Below are 17,185 nucleotides of genomic sequence, written 5' to 3' on the forward strand. Positions count from 1 at the left end.
TCTTACAGTTATAATTAAAAAAACAGTAAACTCAATGCTAGGCAGTGATTAAGAGCAAATCAGTGTTAGGAATTATAAGGAAAGGAATTATTCGTATTACTATAACGTCAGTATGCTGGCAGCAGATCTGGTGCTTTCATCTCTGAAGGGCCAGGAAAAAATTTTGAGAATGGGAAGAAGGATGATCATGGGAGTTAGCTGGCTTCCATGCAGGAAAGAATTAAGTAGAATAGGTCTCTTTACCTTCAAAAAAATACAGTTTAAGGATGTTGTCATAGAAGTCTATAAATTTATAGCATGTGAAGGGTGGGTAGGGATTGACTGTACTATCACTTTTGCTACAAGAATTAATGGCCATCAAAACCAAAAGACAGTAGGAGCCAGGTTCAGTCCCAAAATGAGGAGGTGGTTTCTCATGCATCAGGGTATAGGTCTGTGCTCCTTGCCAAAAGATGGTGTGGTTGTACAGAAAGTATGTGGACTCAAGAGTGTAAATAAGTAATTGGAAGAGATATGTATTAAGGATTACCCAGTAGACAAATCACATCAGTCTCAGAGACTCCCTTGAACTGAAAATATTGAGTCTAAGCGAGTCATTAAGGGAAATACTGTACTTGCCCTGTTCTCATTCTTCTATGGGCATCCACCTACAGCCACTGCTGACAAGGCTGGTGGCTTAGATAAATGCCAGAGCTGAGCCACGTTGACATTTCTTACATTCTGTTCTTAGATGAAACTGCTTATGTATATGTCTTTAAACTTTCATAATTCAAATGTCCTTTTGGAAGAGACTTCTCTTTGCTGTGTTTTCTTTTTTTTTTTTTCCTTGTTGTCTCTACCATCTCCATTTCATGTCATGACAGTTATAAAGACCACTTTTGGGACTAGGGCCTTCTGATGCCAAGTGATGTATGGCAAGTATGTAGGTGGCAAGAACTCCGAGTTAAAAAAAGTGAACTTTAGAAAACTTCACAAGTATATCTGTCTGTTGAAGAACGAGACATCATATTTACATAAGGGAAACATGCTAATTGCTACCAATTGCTAATTACTACCTCAAGAAATGAGGAAGGGAGATAGTTAACTGCAAATGCTATTAAAGGCAGAATTTATTTCACATGTCAACTGCTGTTTGAAGATGTAGCTTTTTTTCTAAGCTAGTCAGCTAGGTTTTCTTTACAGAGACTCTGTGTGTGTATGGGGTGGGGGTGGTACGTGCAGAGAGATCCCGATGATTAGCTCAGTCTTGTTGCAGAACTTGTGCAGAGCTACAGATAGGTTTGATGAATCCAACCCTGCATGGCCTGGAAGAAGAAATTTAAAATCATCCATCTGTACTGAAATTGTACCTGCCAGGAGTCTCCTGACTATCTGATTCTCAGGAAGGCTGGACAGTTACAATCAGATAAGTCTAACTGTGAAAAAGGAGATATGCTGTTCAGTAAGAGTGAAATTTCTGAATTTAATGAAAAGAAACTTTTAATTCTTTGCTTTCATCAGAAAGCACCTTTCTTTACGAGCAGGTAGTAGCACACCACATATGGGAACACATGGTTAATTCAGTCTGAGTGTGTACAGCTGAGGATAACCACTTAACTACACTACTATGGGAGTAATATACCCAAACTGTGCAACTAACAACCGTGGAGAAGATAAAGTTTTTATCTCCCATTTTCTAATAAGTGTCTACCTTCATTTCCAGTTATTGAAAGGGATCTCTTTATTAATACAAGTTTATCCTTGAATGATACAGGTCAGCTACCAGTTGCTTTACTCAGCTATGAAGCACCAAGAGAGAACCTTGTAAAATTTAAAAATGTTCAGGATTCTTTTTTCCCTTTTTATTATGAAGCTCTAGTTAATTCCCCACAATAAACATGACTCTATTTCTGTTACCCAACAAAGTTAGCCACTCACACATATGCATCAAAGCTTTTCTTAGCTTTTCATTATTTTAATCATCCAAGCTACTATGAATGTTCCATATGTAATTTTCAGAAGCCCAGTAAAATGAACATCCATCCTCTTTTACCAAAAAAGTCTTACCTCTACTATAAGCACATACGGCTTTATTAGTAGTATTTATTATGTAAGAAATAATTTTACACCAGATTTTTACTGCTAATTCTATGTCCTTTAGCTATTGTTAATGGTTGAATGATCATATTCATATAATGCATAATAACTTTTCTGCTAAAAAAGTGAGCCAAAATTTTAAAGCATGGACCAAAAAAAGGTCATCACTCCTAAAGAGAGCCTAGTGGTGGAAAATTTCAGTCCATGCAGTAAACTTGAATGGCTGAGAACAAGGAGAACTGAAAACACTGCAATTTTCTTTATAACATTTGATGATATTAATGGTATAATTATGCAGTAGTTGGTGTGGTTTCTTTTGTTCTGCTTACTGTAAGTGAGGAAATAATGGTTTCAGTTGCATGTCTTCATCAGAAGTTTCTTTCATTAAGCTGAGTATGCCCTGTGGAGACGCTGAATGTTTAATTCTTACCCTATGCTAAACTCGAAGTATAATAAAATGCAGGATTCATTAAAAACTTAAGAAATGCAGTAAATATTTATTCTTGAATGATGCAGCTAGGGTATCTGTGCTATCACCTGGACATTTCAGCCTTGTGCAGTTATTGGCACTTAAGATGGTATATCCCATCCATTATACGAACAATTGTGTTCTGCCTTTAAACGACTCTAATATATAATCCATTAATAACATCAAAAAGTGACTACCTGCACTACCAAACTGCACATACTGAAGTGGTAGCTAAAATAGAATTTGAAACTGCTAAACTAAGCAAACACCCAAGTGGTGTTTTCAGGGCACAGTGTGTGAGCTGCCACTAGAATTCGGACAGATTCATTAGGAAACCTGTTCTGGCATTTCCACTGTCCAGTTCTCACTTTTTCTTTTTTTTAAATCTTTTTCTGGAACAACTACTATGTTGTCATCAGGGCAGTGTGCAACCTGATTGTAGCTGAGTAAATAAATTTTTCTTATATAATACAGAGAACAAAGAAGACATGCTAAGTACAGCATGATCATAGCAAAACCAGAAGCCACTCCTTCTGTGAAATTCTATTCTTGCTCCACATTTTTAGTGGCTCATTAATTTTTGAAATTTTCCATGCTTGAGCTCTCCCCAGAAGTGCTTTTTGTTTTTTGTGCTTGACTAAATTTGCCTTGCCGCTCTTAAGCAAGAAGAAAAAGGAAGGGAAGGGGACAGGACTAAGTGAGGGAGGGAGAAAGGAAGGAAACAATGAGGGAGGGAGGGAAGGAGGACAAGACAGGTAATTAGAGTGCCATAACTGCAAATTGTTATTATTAAAAGAAGATTTTGCAATGGAAGGGTATTAGACTTCATTTATGGAGAAATGCTTCTCTTAAAAGTGGAAATAGAAGAAACCATTTCTGATGTCAGTGACCGATGCATCTGTACATGCTTCTGTTCTTTTAACAAAACGAAAGCTCCATACTGGCCAAGATTCATGTTTTGATGGTGACCGTACTCTAGGGATAATTCCCACACTTTTCCTGTCCTATGTGATAGATTTTTATAGTACATTCTTTTCATGACATTTAAAAATCTACCAAGTGGAGCCACAGGGTAAACTGGCAGAGGCAGTGCAGAAGCCAGAGCCCTCCACCTGCCCTCCAAAACACTAACAAAGTCACAATATAAGGGAAGGACTCAGGCTACATCTATGTTAGGGAATTACATGGGCCCAGGCCCTGGAATTCAGTCATCTGTACCGTTAAATTTTTAGAACAATCATGGTTTGGCCTGATTTTGACTTGAACCATCTAGCAATGACCCAGCAATTTTGCGCACCGTTCACCATTTCCCAGTTGGCAGGAAGGAGGCCACTATCAGACTTTCATAACACAGATGTGGCGAAACTGCCAGCTGCCCTCAGAGCCCATGAACTGGCAAGGCATTGTTTCTTATAACTATTTTAAATATGGAACTTGATTGATTTTGGCAATGGGTTGTATGACATATTTTCCCTTCACAAAAAAGAGCAGGATTCAATGGTACAGACAATCCATCAAAGACCTATGCTCTTCTTATGCCACAAAACTTGTTAAAAAAAGCCAGCCTTCACAAATCTTTCCAAAAGTACATATGTCATCCTATTCTCTGTTAGGTGTTATATATACATTATATATACGCAGACATATATTCAGCACCAATCCTCCCATGCCAGAGGATACTAAAAGGCGTTACTTGGTATCACTGAAAATTACACAGGTTTCATCACGTTTCAGACTGCTCCTTCTTTATTCTCCCTTTTTCTTGTTTCTTTTCTTTTTTCCCCGTTTGTGCTTTCTTCTCTCTGAATTTTTCAACTTCATTCTTTTCCTCTGTTTTTTTTTTCCTCCTTTCAGTAGAGGGTATCAGCCAACTGATAACACAAACATCCTTGAGTAGGTCAGGCATGAGCACCACCCAACAGAAGACAGTCAGATTTATATTCCCATTAAGTAGCTACCTCTGTTACAGCAAGATGAATGCTGCCTTCTTCCCACACCAGCACCTTGCCAAACAAAATTCCAACTGCTTCCACACATATAACATAACATAACATTATAAAAACCCCAAAACTGGAATATTGACTAGAGTTTTAACAAAAGAGATTTTTTTAATGGCTTATATATCATATTCCAGCTTCCTTAGCTCAAGTAAAGACCATCTTAACCAAGGATGCTACTTCACAGGATGAAACAAAGCAGCCCTCCCTTTACTGATGGCTTTCAGTGGTTTCATCTGCACAGATGCATGGTTAGCAAGCAGGGAGAGCAGAAAAAAACTTTCACCCAGGACCATTCTAGTCCAGCCCCTCTCTATTTTAAAGAATGGCAGAAAACCATGAGTTTCTCTCAACAATTAAGGATGGGATTTTACTCTTTGACATCCATGTGTAGCAGTAACTCTGACTGACTGGTTCAGAATAGAGTATAAATCTTATTTCTTTGTGTTGATCTAATATAAAATTAATTCTCATGGTCATTCATTGACTAGGTCAAATGAGATTAAATGTTACAGAATAGAATCAGAAAGACCATTTCAACACAGAAACAGCAATGACAGGAAAGTTTTCCATACCATGAAGAACTACTCAAATACTTTTATCTTACCTCCCTGAGGGGATCATTGAGCTCATTCAAAATGTTTTCTTCATCAAAGATCTTGCCTTGGTAGCGGTGCTCATAGTAATCATGGATCTTCTGGCGCATTTCAGCAGGTAACTTGTGGAATGACATGTACTGTTCCACTTGTTTGTACTGTCAGGACGATAACAGGAAGAATCAGAAAAAAATAAACCCACATTTTTACTATCTAAAGGCATCTACAAAATGAAAATTCATTCATGTATCCATTTAAGCTTTACGTATTTTATAAAGATAAAATTTTATTCGTATGTCAGAGAACCCTCACACCAATATTAGTTAATTTAGTATTACTCACATGACAGCACAACTATAAATTACAGAAACTGCCTTTAGTTGCGATGCTAATATCCACATTAATATATAAATTTTAGAAGCCAAATCCTCACACTTGTCATGTGTTCCCTAAATTCCCAGCTATACAGAAGTTGTGAAAGTACACCAACACCATTTTTAGCTCATTCCATGCAAGAGACAAGGAAACTGTACAGAGTGTGCATCTACGTCTCTAGTGCTGCATTTGGAGAGAGTTTTAGGTGTGAAATTTCAGAAACTGGCTATGCTGTATTAATATACAACATATTAATGTTGTGTATGCTTATAAAATGACTGAAGAACAAAGTTAAAATCTGTGGAGATAATGAAGTAGAAAGCATTCCTCAGGAGGAATGAAGAGAAGAGAGAAATGAACTGGAAAAATAGGCATGGCATCAGAAATAGAAAGTGGGGGAAGAGAGAGATGCCAGGACTCAGAAGGCTCAGAGGACCTCACTTCATTTACCTTGTGCAGTTGGTTTCCGTGTTTCTACTAGTCCTCTGTCCTGTCTTCTGCTTTGTTTGCTTCCCTCCTTCAGAAGCCTTTTTGGATAGCATAACTTTCAGAAAAGAAAGTCCCAAACTAACATACTCAGAGTGGTACTGTACTAAACTGCACGATACATCTGAGACCCACAAAATGGAGAAGTTGAGTAAACTGCAAATGGACAAGTATCACCTGATCAAGGCTTTGCCCCTCAGAATCCCCCATCCTTGTCTCAGTTGAAGAGGACAAGGCACTGAGATACAGAAGGATAAAACGGCTCCAGGCTTATTGGTGAGTTAAAACTTGGCAGAAACTTAGTTTACTTATGTAAAGAGTCTTAATTTTTTTTTTTCATTTTTTCATGCTTAATTAGGCAATTTTAACTGTTTTCAATGAAAAAGCCAATGAAGCCTTAATTAGGATCAGCGTTACTGTAGAGCAATTAAATGAATTTATAATGTACGTGCACTCCTTATGAACTGCAGCACGTATCCTTTAACTTGTATAATTGAAGGCTGCTCCATCCTCTGGAATTAAAATTAGTTTTTGCTTTGCAAAGTGGCACAAGATTAGACGAGGCCACGTGTACAACATGCATTCCACAAGCAAGAGGAAAATAATTTTGCATGGGACTATTTAACAATGTATGATGAATATGTAAGAAGTCTGATTTAACCTCTGTACAGCTATTGTGCACCCCTGAAGCAAGAATTCTTCACCCTCATCCTTTAGAAGTGATATTTAAATTTGCATGCTCATCACTGGGTTCTGTTCTGATATGGAGAAATTTATCCATACATTGTGAGTTTGAATCAGAGTTCTGGGTCACCAGAAGACAGACATGCTCTAGCATAAACAAAGTATCGCTTCTAAAATTATCCTACTAATCAGCAACTAATCTAGGGAGATTTACTTAGAGGGAAGGGACATGAGATCGCCCAGTGTTCTATATATCTCACCAGGGCGGTCACACAGTCCTAGCTGTTGTGCAGAGCTCCAGCTTTTCTGCATCAAAGCCAAGGAGAAGATACTGCACTGCACAGTGTCCCCTTCGTGTGTGTGTCCAGCCTTCCATTGCTGTGGCCTCATGTAAGGATACGTAGCATGTGTCATAGCACACATGGACAGGGAAAGGACTTCACTATGCTTCCTAGCACAGTGGCTGCACCCCTGTACCCTATCTTATTTGCATACAAATGTGCTTGAGCAACGCTAATAAAGAGTAATCCTTGCTAATAAAAAACATACATTCATTGAGAGGTATAATGCAAGAGACCTGCAAAGGACTTCTGTACCAGAATGACCTTGAAGAAGAGAACATTCATGCTAAAAGCAATTTGCTTTGCCAGCAATTTACACTGCTCCCTTTCATTAGTGGTGTTATTTGAATAGGTGCTTTCTCCCACACAAGTGAGTTCTTTTCTCTGCCGGGGTTTATGCTTACACACGAGAATTTTAGGGAAACAGAAAAAATAAAACCAGTAGGAATGTAGTGCTTATCACTGGTGTGTCTCAAAATGTTTCCAAATTAATAACACATAGAATAATAGGGACAGCTGCATATTAGCAACATTTTCTTAAAAAAATCTACAACAAGGAAGTTAAAGTCTCCCACGATTCCCAGAAATACTTAAGCATCTAAAATACTGTCAAGGTCTCTTTCCATGTCAAAATATCTGACCCTGTGAGTGTACAGTATACTATCGCTATCAGCCTGTAACAAATCTTTCCCTAATCTTTCTCAGTGTGATTTTGACTCATATTCTGTATCATTCATACTGGTACTACTCCCTTCTTGACATTCTGTCATAGCACTCATGTGAAGTGTTCCCTCAAAACTTTTCACTTATTCTTTTCTTCAGCAACTGATATCTTTCACTAGCTCAGTCCAAGCAATGATTGTTTTGTTTCTTTTTTTCTCAGAAAAGCAAGTTCATTTTTTCAGCCTGCTACACATTATTGGCAATTTTGAGGGTTTCCCAGATTAGTTGTTGCTGTGGTGTGTCACATGCCAGTTGCAAAAAAGTGTGCTAAAATGAAGATACAAAGAGAGCAAAATTAATATAGTCTTGTTCATTCTTGTAGTAAAACACTAATTTGTCCAAGTTAATTTTGAAGAATGTTTTCTCTGTAGGTACCACAGATATCAATAATGGTTAAAAACTGAGACATTTTTCACTTTTAGATAAGTATACTGATTTTTGATGTTTTTTTTTATTCATGAAAAAATGCAAATAACTTAAAGAGACCAGAACTATTTTCTGCGAAAAAAATTACATGTCAAAAAGGTTTAAAAATTCTCATTAGCACTGTGAATCCCTTGAATGAATATGAAAATTCAGTAGCTTCTTCCTGTGATTTTACATATGAAGTTGATAAAATTGTCAGTGAAGCTAAATTCTGTCAAAACTTTGTATGTTAATCATATCTAAAAGAGCTGTAACTGATCGTGAGTCATCCATCAGACCTGACACTTGAACCTGCATCTTCATATGAGTGGAATCATTTTTCTCTAGTGACTCTTCTCATCACACTGTTTCCTGTATCTTTTCCCTTCTAGATTGAAAATTTTGGGTTGCTTGGGGGTTTGTTTGTTTGTTTGTTTGTGTGTTTTTTCTTGTTTGTTTTGGTTTATTCAGAAAAGACATGTCTTAATTCCGCATTCAGAATCTTACATCTGTGTGAAATAACTTTCAGAGCCACAGCATGTTCCCTGAAAACTGACCTTAATTTCTTTTTCTTTTTTTTCTCTTACGCCACATGAGAAGCATCAGATGCCATGTAAAATATAAATAAAAACTCTTCTTTTTAATTTCAAATTGCCTTTCCATCCTTGCTCCTGCCTGACACCAAGGAGCACTTGATTTTTCCAGGGAGGACTATTTAGTAACGGAATCCATGTGTGCTCATCTAGGGATGTCAGAGGCCTCTAAAGGCAACGGCAAACTAACTCAGATTCCAGGGTTCTGAGGAGAGAAAGAATAGGCATCCAGGCTATGCAGCAGAGCCTGTGCTGGATGAAGACACAGCAAGGCAAAGGAAAGCTAAGATAAACTTTTTAAAATGAGAATACTATTGTTTTGGTTAACATTACTACACCCAAGTAAGAGTTTATTTCCATAGAACCCTAAACATGGTCCAGTTAACCTCAATATGTTTTCTGATAATGAAATGCTTTCAAACTGCTTTAAAAAACTTCTTAATGTGTAATGCTCTAACTGACTGCAAATAAATAAAAAGATTGCAATCTTTCTTTCTTTACCTGGATCAGCTGGCTTATACTCTGAAATAAGAGTTCACAAGCCTTCTGATTCTACTTGATGCACTTTAAATACTTTTATTATCCATACAAATACCTATTTTTGTATCCTGCTGTGCTTCTGTACTATCTCCACTGGTTTTGGCCTGTACAAAGAATATATTCTTTTTGCATTTCAATTTTCCTCTCTCAAATTCTTTACATGTTGTCTTATATTTTCATAAAAGTAAACAGTATTTTGAATGCTGATGCTGTTTTTCATACCTGTTACAACTATGTATTCCTGGTCTTTTCAATATCTCACTGAATGGAAGAAATACTGTGTTACTGACCACTCCACACCTATCTCTTTTTTAAGATGAACATTGAATTGTTTGTCCTAACATGAGTATGTATATTAATGTGATTTATATATTGCACTGCCATAATTTCAGTAATTTCTATCCCAGTGTTTTATATTCATCACTTAAATGAAAATGCCCATAAATGCTACACAAATAAGGAAATAAAATTGCTGAAATAGGCAAGAGCTAAGTGGACTTCAAAGTTAAGTAATATTTCACAGATTTTCACTGCAAAGCACTGTCCAGTAATAACTGTTTCTTGTCATTTCAGCCATAATCTTATTCTTGGGTTCCTTGTATGTAGCAAAATTCTGCTGTGTTCCTCCAGCAAAAGGTGAATAGTATGACTTTGATCATATGACGTCCTTAGTAGAGTTGGTTAGGAAAATACAGTTATCCTTAAAAAAATAGGTATGGAAAAAGGAAAAGGAGAGGAGTGAGGATTTTTTCATAATGATTTGCAACTGAAGCAGGGAAAATATTTTAAAATTAAGACAGTATCCCAATACAGGCAATATTCCAATAAAACCAGTGAAACAGGAAACTGAATGTTGATCTCTCACAAGATATTTTAGTACATAAGTTGAGCCTACCAGGTCCTTTCCTCATAATATTTCATAACTAGCAAGTTGCCCTTTTTAGATGAAAAAATCCTCAGAGTCCTAACAATCTTTACAGCTCAACATTCAGTCCTTGATACAATAAACCATATAAACATATGAAATACATGAATAGTATCAGTTAAAAACCATGAAACTAATGACGTTCACATATGGCACCTGGACCTGGACCTGGTCACACCCAAACTATCTGAATACCTTTCCAGAACAAGTGGCAATATCAGATTTTTCCAAAATGTCAACACTCAACAACTTTGATTACTGACTAGTTTTTCAAAGGACCTAGGTCCCTGTACCTTCTCTTGAAAATCCAGCTTGAACAATATGTTTTTTGCACTTTGTACAATGATTTTGTCCTTGGCAATAGAGCCTCACTTCTAGGAAAGTTCCCCCAAAAAACTATAAGCATCTGTAAAAATCTTTATGTTCAAGTTCTCTTTCCTTTTACCACAGATGTAATCCTGACCCTTAAAGTACATTAATAAAATACTTTAATTGTATTTTTAATGTACTGTATAAGATGTTAATATAAAATTAATCACATATAGACAGGCTAGAAAAAAGAGGAAATAGCACTTAACTTTATTGGAGTTTTATATCCAGTGAAAGCCACAGCCTTACGAATACAAACTTTTCAATGAGATGTGTAAAAAAAATAAATCCTATGTACTGATTACAAATGTAAAAAGAAAGCAGAATCATTTGTAAAATCCTTCTGCTGAATTAAGCAAATTCTGTCCTACAATTTAGATGCAATAAATTCATCAGTATTCTTTAAATGGTTTGAAAACGCTTGCCTGTCATGTATAAAAGAAGAATCTAACCAGCATTATAATATGCAGGAGATTTAACTCACTGAGAAGGAGCAGCAAGTTGAGAGGAGGCAATTTGATCAAGATGAAGCCTTTCTAAATAATGAACATCAAGTGAAGAACCATCACAATTCTGCATGGTTTCTAATCTGTTAGGAAAAATAGGTCTCCTGAGTTACTGACTTCATTCCCCCGCTATTGCAAAACCTCACATCATGTAACTCCTTATAAAGAAATCAAGCCATCTCAAAAACAGTTAGATATTCTGTCTCCACCAATCCTTTAAGAATATTGTTTCAAGAAACTCACTGGTCCTATATATAGTTCTGAGCCATATTTTAAATTTCAGTCTAAATGTATGCAGATGCAGTTTAAATCAACTAATGCTTAGTAGAAAATTATCCAGCATCTCCAAAAGCTCCTGTCCCTTGGTATTTCTCTCTGGAGTGTTTACAGATGCAAATCAAAAGGCAGCAAACTTGACTATCACCAAAATTGGACTTTGAACAGAAACTTTTACCATTTTAAACTTAAGACTGCTCTTTTTCTGTGCTAAACAGTCTTGAAGAATATGAACTGCCAATAAAGACTGGAAAGTTATTAATGCGATACCTTAGTTCAGCTTTCTAAAAGTCAAATATCTAATTTAAACCAGTTATCCTGACTCTCTCGCTCTCTCATAACCAGAGAGAGATAACAAGGGGCAATTAATCTCATTCTAAAATTCATGTCTTGCATAGATGGAATAAACTTGCCTTGTCATCCTTATCTCTCTCCATTGTGCCTAGGAAAGGTCTAAATGACTATCACTGACCAATTAGCTAAACATCAACTGTACCCATGTATTTTAAAATAACGATTTATTTAAGGATTCTAAAATATAAACCTTTCTATTGTGATACAGATATATATAGCATTTGATCCAATAGGAAAATACTAAAGGATTACTTTTGAGTTCTATCATTTGCCCTTATAACTGTACTTCTAAAATTTTAGACTTAAAGGAAGAAATTTTATAAATTTGGTTATCAAAAGAAGAAAGTGAATGCTACAGGGAGGCACTGATGAATCTTTAGTTATCAAATGCCAGGTGAGGATTTTATATTCGTGTTTCAGATTCCTTATGGAAAAAAGCAGATGGGTGCTTTGCATTGGAAGGGCAATAAATGAGGTTCTCTCTGAATCAAAGTAAGGGAAAGGTAGGTATTATGCCAACACATCACTGAATAACAAGTGACAAAATGCACTGAACTACAGAACCATCTGATGTATAAAGGATTTAATTCTAATAAAACAATATAATTATAAAATTTCTCCCCTGTCTACCTTTTTAGCAATGACTAGACCCATGATTCAGGTGACCCATGACTGTCAGTTATCTTACCTGGCAGAGCATATGACATTTCAAAAACCAGCTCATCTTAATAGGTTTTCAAGTAAGTGTTGAATAAAAAGGCACAGCCCAAATATTTTCATATTATTCAAATAGCTTTTTCTTGGTAGAGTGTTTCTATAAACACACAGTTTACAATGTTATAAAACAATTTTCCAGTATTTTTTAATCACTTCGAAAGTTCACTGAGTTTACACCTCAGGACTCAATATGTAATTCCTGCACTTTCTACAAAATATAAGCAGGCATCATTGATGTCAAAATCCTTTTTCTGTGTGCTATTGTGCTGTAAGGCTCTAAAACAAGTGGAAGGAACCCAGGAGCTTTGCCTCTCCTCCTGTCCTTCACTTTCCTGGACATAAGATTTATTTTCTACTTACAGATTTTTTTTTTCCCCAGTGAAGAAAAGGGTGAAAAACTTTCTGAAATAGTTTGGGAAGGGGAGGGAAGGAGAGGGGAGAGGGAATTGTTTCAAAGCATCTAAACACTTAATGTTGTCTCAGTTTAACATTAATTTGCTTATTCATGGAGTTTTACACCCCTCACATCTCTGCAGGAGGTACCAGACAGACAACAGGAGAGGTTCAACAGGGATCCCGAGATACAGAACAGGAGGGATGGCATTAGCAATGGTTTTTTAAGCAAATATAGTTTATATTGAAGCTACCCAAAACAAAATGTAAAATGTTTTAAGCTAAAACAAAATTATGCATTTTGTTCTTCTTTTTTGATGGAAAATTGATATAATTTTCTTGGAGTGAGGAAAGGTTAATGGTTTTGGTGAAAAATTTTACTTTGTGGAAAGTGTGTTTGGCATTAAAAATACCCACCTCCCCCTCAGGCAGCACTAATACATAGCTCTGGAGAGCTGTATGGACATCGACAGAACTGAATGATGATCACACATTTGCAAAGAATCGCAGCTGGGGAGAGACTTTGCCACAATAACTACTTGAGAGGTTTTGTTGCCTCTTTCTCAAAATTATTCAAATGCATAAGTGGATTTGGAAAGCAAATAATCATGGATTTACACAAAATATTAAATATGCAGGAAACTTCAATTCCTAAAAAAATGAAACATATCAAAATAACTTTCTGGTTTACAATTCATGGAAATATCTGTAATGTCTACTATGCTTAAAATTGGTATTCAACTGAATGTTGACTTATGACTCAAATTACATTGGTGAAGGAATTTAAAAAATGCAAACTGAAGTTTCATCTGACCAAAAATTCACAGGCAATTAATTTTTAAGCAGTATATCTATATTTCATTTGTTGAGATTTCATTCTGCAGCAGAAGGATAACTGCAAGTGCAATGAATGAGTACTGAAAGAATACAAAGGGGAACAGTTTTTATCCTTATGGAAAAGGAGTAACATCACTTCTTAAAAACAATCTTTCAGCAAAATATACTTCTTAAGATTAAAGGGATAAGATTTGCAAAATTCTGTGCAAAGACCACATAATGTAAATACATAACTTCCATTTAAAGATACTATTTTGAATGAAAACATTATGTATTTTAAAGCAGCGACTTTGCTAAAACACTTCATAAACTGTTTTAATTAATTCCATATATTCTATTATGCAATGCTATCAAAATAGTATGTACAAATTACATGTCCGTCCTTCCCCCCCAAAAAGGAATGTGTAATTTCATATGGCACATTTCCCCCTTTTTATGATATCTATCTCCCTCTCATAAGAAATAAGAAATTAATTTGCTTTTTTCTCTCAATCATTTGATAAATTAGGTAATAATTGTTTACAAGCTTTTAAAATGATCTCTTAACCCAGTGTTCAATAGTTCCAATGCACTAGCTAGGCTGTGCAGTTTTATGTCTAAGTATCACATGATGTTGCTTCTGTTTGCTGAATGAATAATCTAATTTGTATAAATAAAAATAATGTCTGAAAAAAATCCCTGAGGCTTGATCCTTCCAGGAAGAATTTGAACAACATGAGACAATCATAGACAGCAGCCTACACTTTTTTTCCTTTTGCAAGAACTTCCAGTCTAAATTCATAAATGGGTTCTATGTTAAAATAATAACAAAAGACATTAAATTATAGATTAATGGGAAAGGAATGAGAAGAATTGTATAGCTTATATTTATTAATGGCTATTTAACAGATTTTTGATTCAATTTTCTCTTGTCACATTTATTCTGAGAACTTGGTATTTTTCCCCTCTTTAACTCCTTAATGTGTCACTAGCTGCAAGCATTACTCCTGACACACAGTAGTGTAAATGATGTAGATCCAGTATTCCAGCTCACAAAAGATGGGGAACCTCTATTTTTGGCCCAGCCATTATTTGACTGTGGTAGTCTGGGCAGGGCATGTAGGTACTGCAGGATACTGTTACGTGCATCTTTTCCATCTCAGACTGCAAACAATGCTATTTAATGAACCTGTCAGCTGGGTGACACTAATGAGTATTCCTCATTTCTGCAAGGCCCTCAAACACAGCATAGGTCTAAGCTTTTACCTACTGCCCTTGGTTGAGGACCTGAATGGTTTTTAGATTAGTGGAAGACAGAAAGGAAAGAAAGGTCAAAAACACCTTCCCAAGCTGTAAAGAACTCTGGATAAATATTCCTAAAGTGTTTAAACTCAACTTCTATTCAGTCTCACCCAATATTTAAAAGCATTATCTTCAGTGGCTGCTACTATGTATTTGCTATTTGGAGTGCTCATCCTCTTCCATATGGCAACAGTTTTTTAATCTGTATAGGAGTGGACTCATTGATTCTGTCCTAATATTAAAAATAATCTCTTTAGGCTTCTGCTTCATACTCACTAGAGGGCTGCAGCTGGTTTCCATGCGCTTTGCCAAAGGGGACTCTCGTCCTCCACTGGAAATTCAACCAGTGATCAAGAAACATTGCTGTACCCCTTGCAAGGGTTACTGTACATCTGGTGTTTGTACAGTTCATCCTTTTAAAAATCTTTTTCATCCTAGCTTTGGCTGGGATTATTAGGAAAAGAAAGAAAGGGTTTTCATGTTGAAATATCTGCATGTTTCAAATGGGGACAAGACTCAACTCCTTGTCCCTTTTTTTGTATATGATCCCCCACCCACACTGGAAAAAGGAATAACTTCCATTTCACAAACACCTCTCATTTACGTGTAGTCCTCTGGCCTACAATGGCAGGTTATTTCATGAGCCAGCTGAACTTTTGATCTGACTTTCAAGGCACCGAGGGACAATTTCTAAATGAATATTTGGTCAAACTTGAAGTTAGCACTAACCTTAACATTTAGTCATAGGATGATTATCTTTGATGGTAACTGTATATACCAAAAATGAGTAAGCACAGATGGTTCTCAAATGACTAGAGATCTGGTTGTATTCTGAAAAGACACCAAATAGTGAACCTGCCAATCAACCATCTGGTTATCTTATTTCAGTACTGGCAAAGTAATAAGCTCACCTGTCCATCCTACAGTCACTGAATGGCTGAATTCACTATGAATCCAGAGGTATTTCTAAAATCTGTTTTCTTCACTGCTACTCTGCTTAGCATAAAGATATTTTCACAGACAAAAAAAAAAAAAAACACCACAACAGTTTATAATCAACCATAGATCAAAATAAAAAGTTTCCTGCTGAATGGTGTGATAGGTTCACTTTTATAATTCTTTATCATGAGATGGAACTGAAGTGATTTGTTTAGCCCAAAAGCTATCATCTGTTTACTATCTATTTTTCACTAATTACCCCCCAAAGAGTACTGTTGCTTGAAAGAATGCTTTAAGCTGTCATTTTACTTACACACGGTAATTAAACATTTCCTTTCAATTGCCACAAAATACACAATCTCTTACTATTGTTCTTTTCAATTAGTGTAATTGAGAAATTAATTAAGTTATAGGGAATTTTCTGAATAGGATTTGTTTTCTTAGCTTGTTCTTTATCTTGTGCAAATTTGCTTTTTACCATTTTAAAAAGGGGAGGGGAGGGAAGGAGCATGAAAACCAGGCTCACTTCCTCTCTTCACAGAGGAAATGACAGAGCTCTGATTTAATGAAACAACTATCAAAGCCCCGAGGCATGAAAAGAAAAGCATCTCTTCTCCATGCTACTATAGGTGAAATAGTATCAAGTCTAAGGCAGGATGATTTTCTTTTTTAATGAGAAAAATACTGTGCAGATGACAGCTTATTTAAAAATATCAGATATGCTGTAACGGTCTCCTTAAAGTTGCCAGTTTCAAAATGAAATTTAATACCTATCCAGTCATCTTGTACAATTTCCCCTATCTTTTGAATGCTTTGGATTTCTTTTTTTTTTCTTTTCAATTTGCCTGTGCCAGTAAAAGAGAATATACATTTTAGAAAATGCCTGGAGTGGGAGGGGGAAAAGGCAGAAGGAGTTATTCCCTACCTGCACTCTAGGTGAAGCGCGGTTGAGGGAGATCAGCTTATCTCTGCTTGGTCACTCCTTCAGTTCCGTTCTGGGCATGAGCAGCAGCTTGTGCAGCTCAAGGACCTGTGATGGGGACATCTGTCCCTAGGCACTGAACGCACGCTACAGCTACCTTTGGCACTGACTCTGAATACAGAGTGACAAGTGTTAATCCCCTATTTTCTTTTGAATAAAATTTTTTAGAATGGGTGTTGGGTCTGCCTATCAGAAGCAGTGGTTTCCTGTGGCATGAGCTTCACCTTACCCCATTGATCCTGCAATACAGAAACATTGCATAATGCTAAATTTGGCACGTGCTACATTTCCTTTAGCTAAATGGGCATGCCTAGTTGTTAG

The 17,185-nt window shown here is 36.3% G+C and overlaps 1 protein-coding gene across 1 annotated transcript in view; it reads right to left on the minus strand.

Moving 5' to 3' along the window:
* Positions 1 to 17,185, minus strand: part of HCN1 (hyperpolarization activated cyclic nucleotide gated potassium channel 1) — a 208,669-nt gene that overhangs the window by 41,158 nt on the left and 150,326 nt on the right. The window contains exon 5 of the mRNA XM_087759700.1: positions 5,150 to 5,296. Coding sequence (XP_087615826.1) covers positions 5,150 to 5,296 — 147 coding nt within the window. The remainder of the gene's footprint in view (positions 1 to 5,149; positions 5,297 to 17,185) is intronic.

This window comes from Nipponia nippon, unplaced genomic scaffold (assembly GCF_047370975.1).
Source record: "Nipponia nippon isolate SJK-2023a ecotype South Korea unplaced genomic scaffold, ASM4737097v1 scaffold_20, whole genome shotgun sequence".
Lineage (NCBI taxonomy): Eukaryota > Metazoa > Chordata > Aves > Pelecaniformes > Threskiornithidae > Nipponia > Nipponia nippon.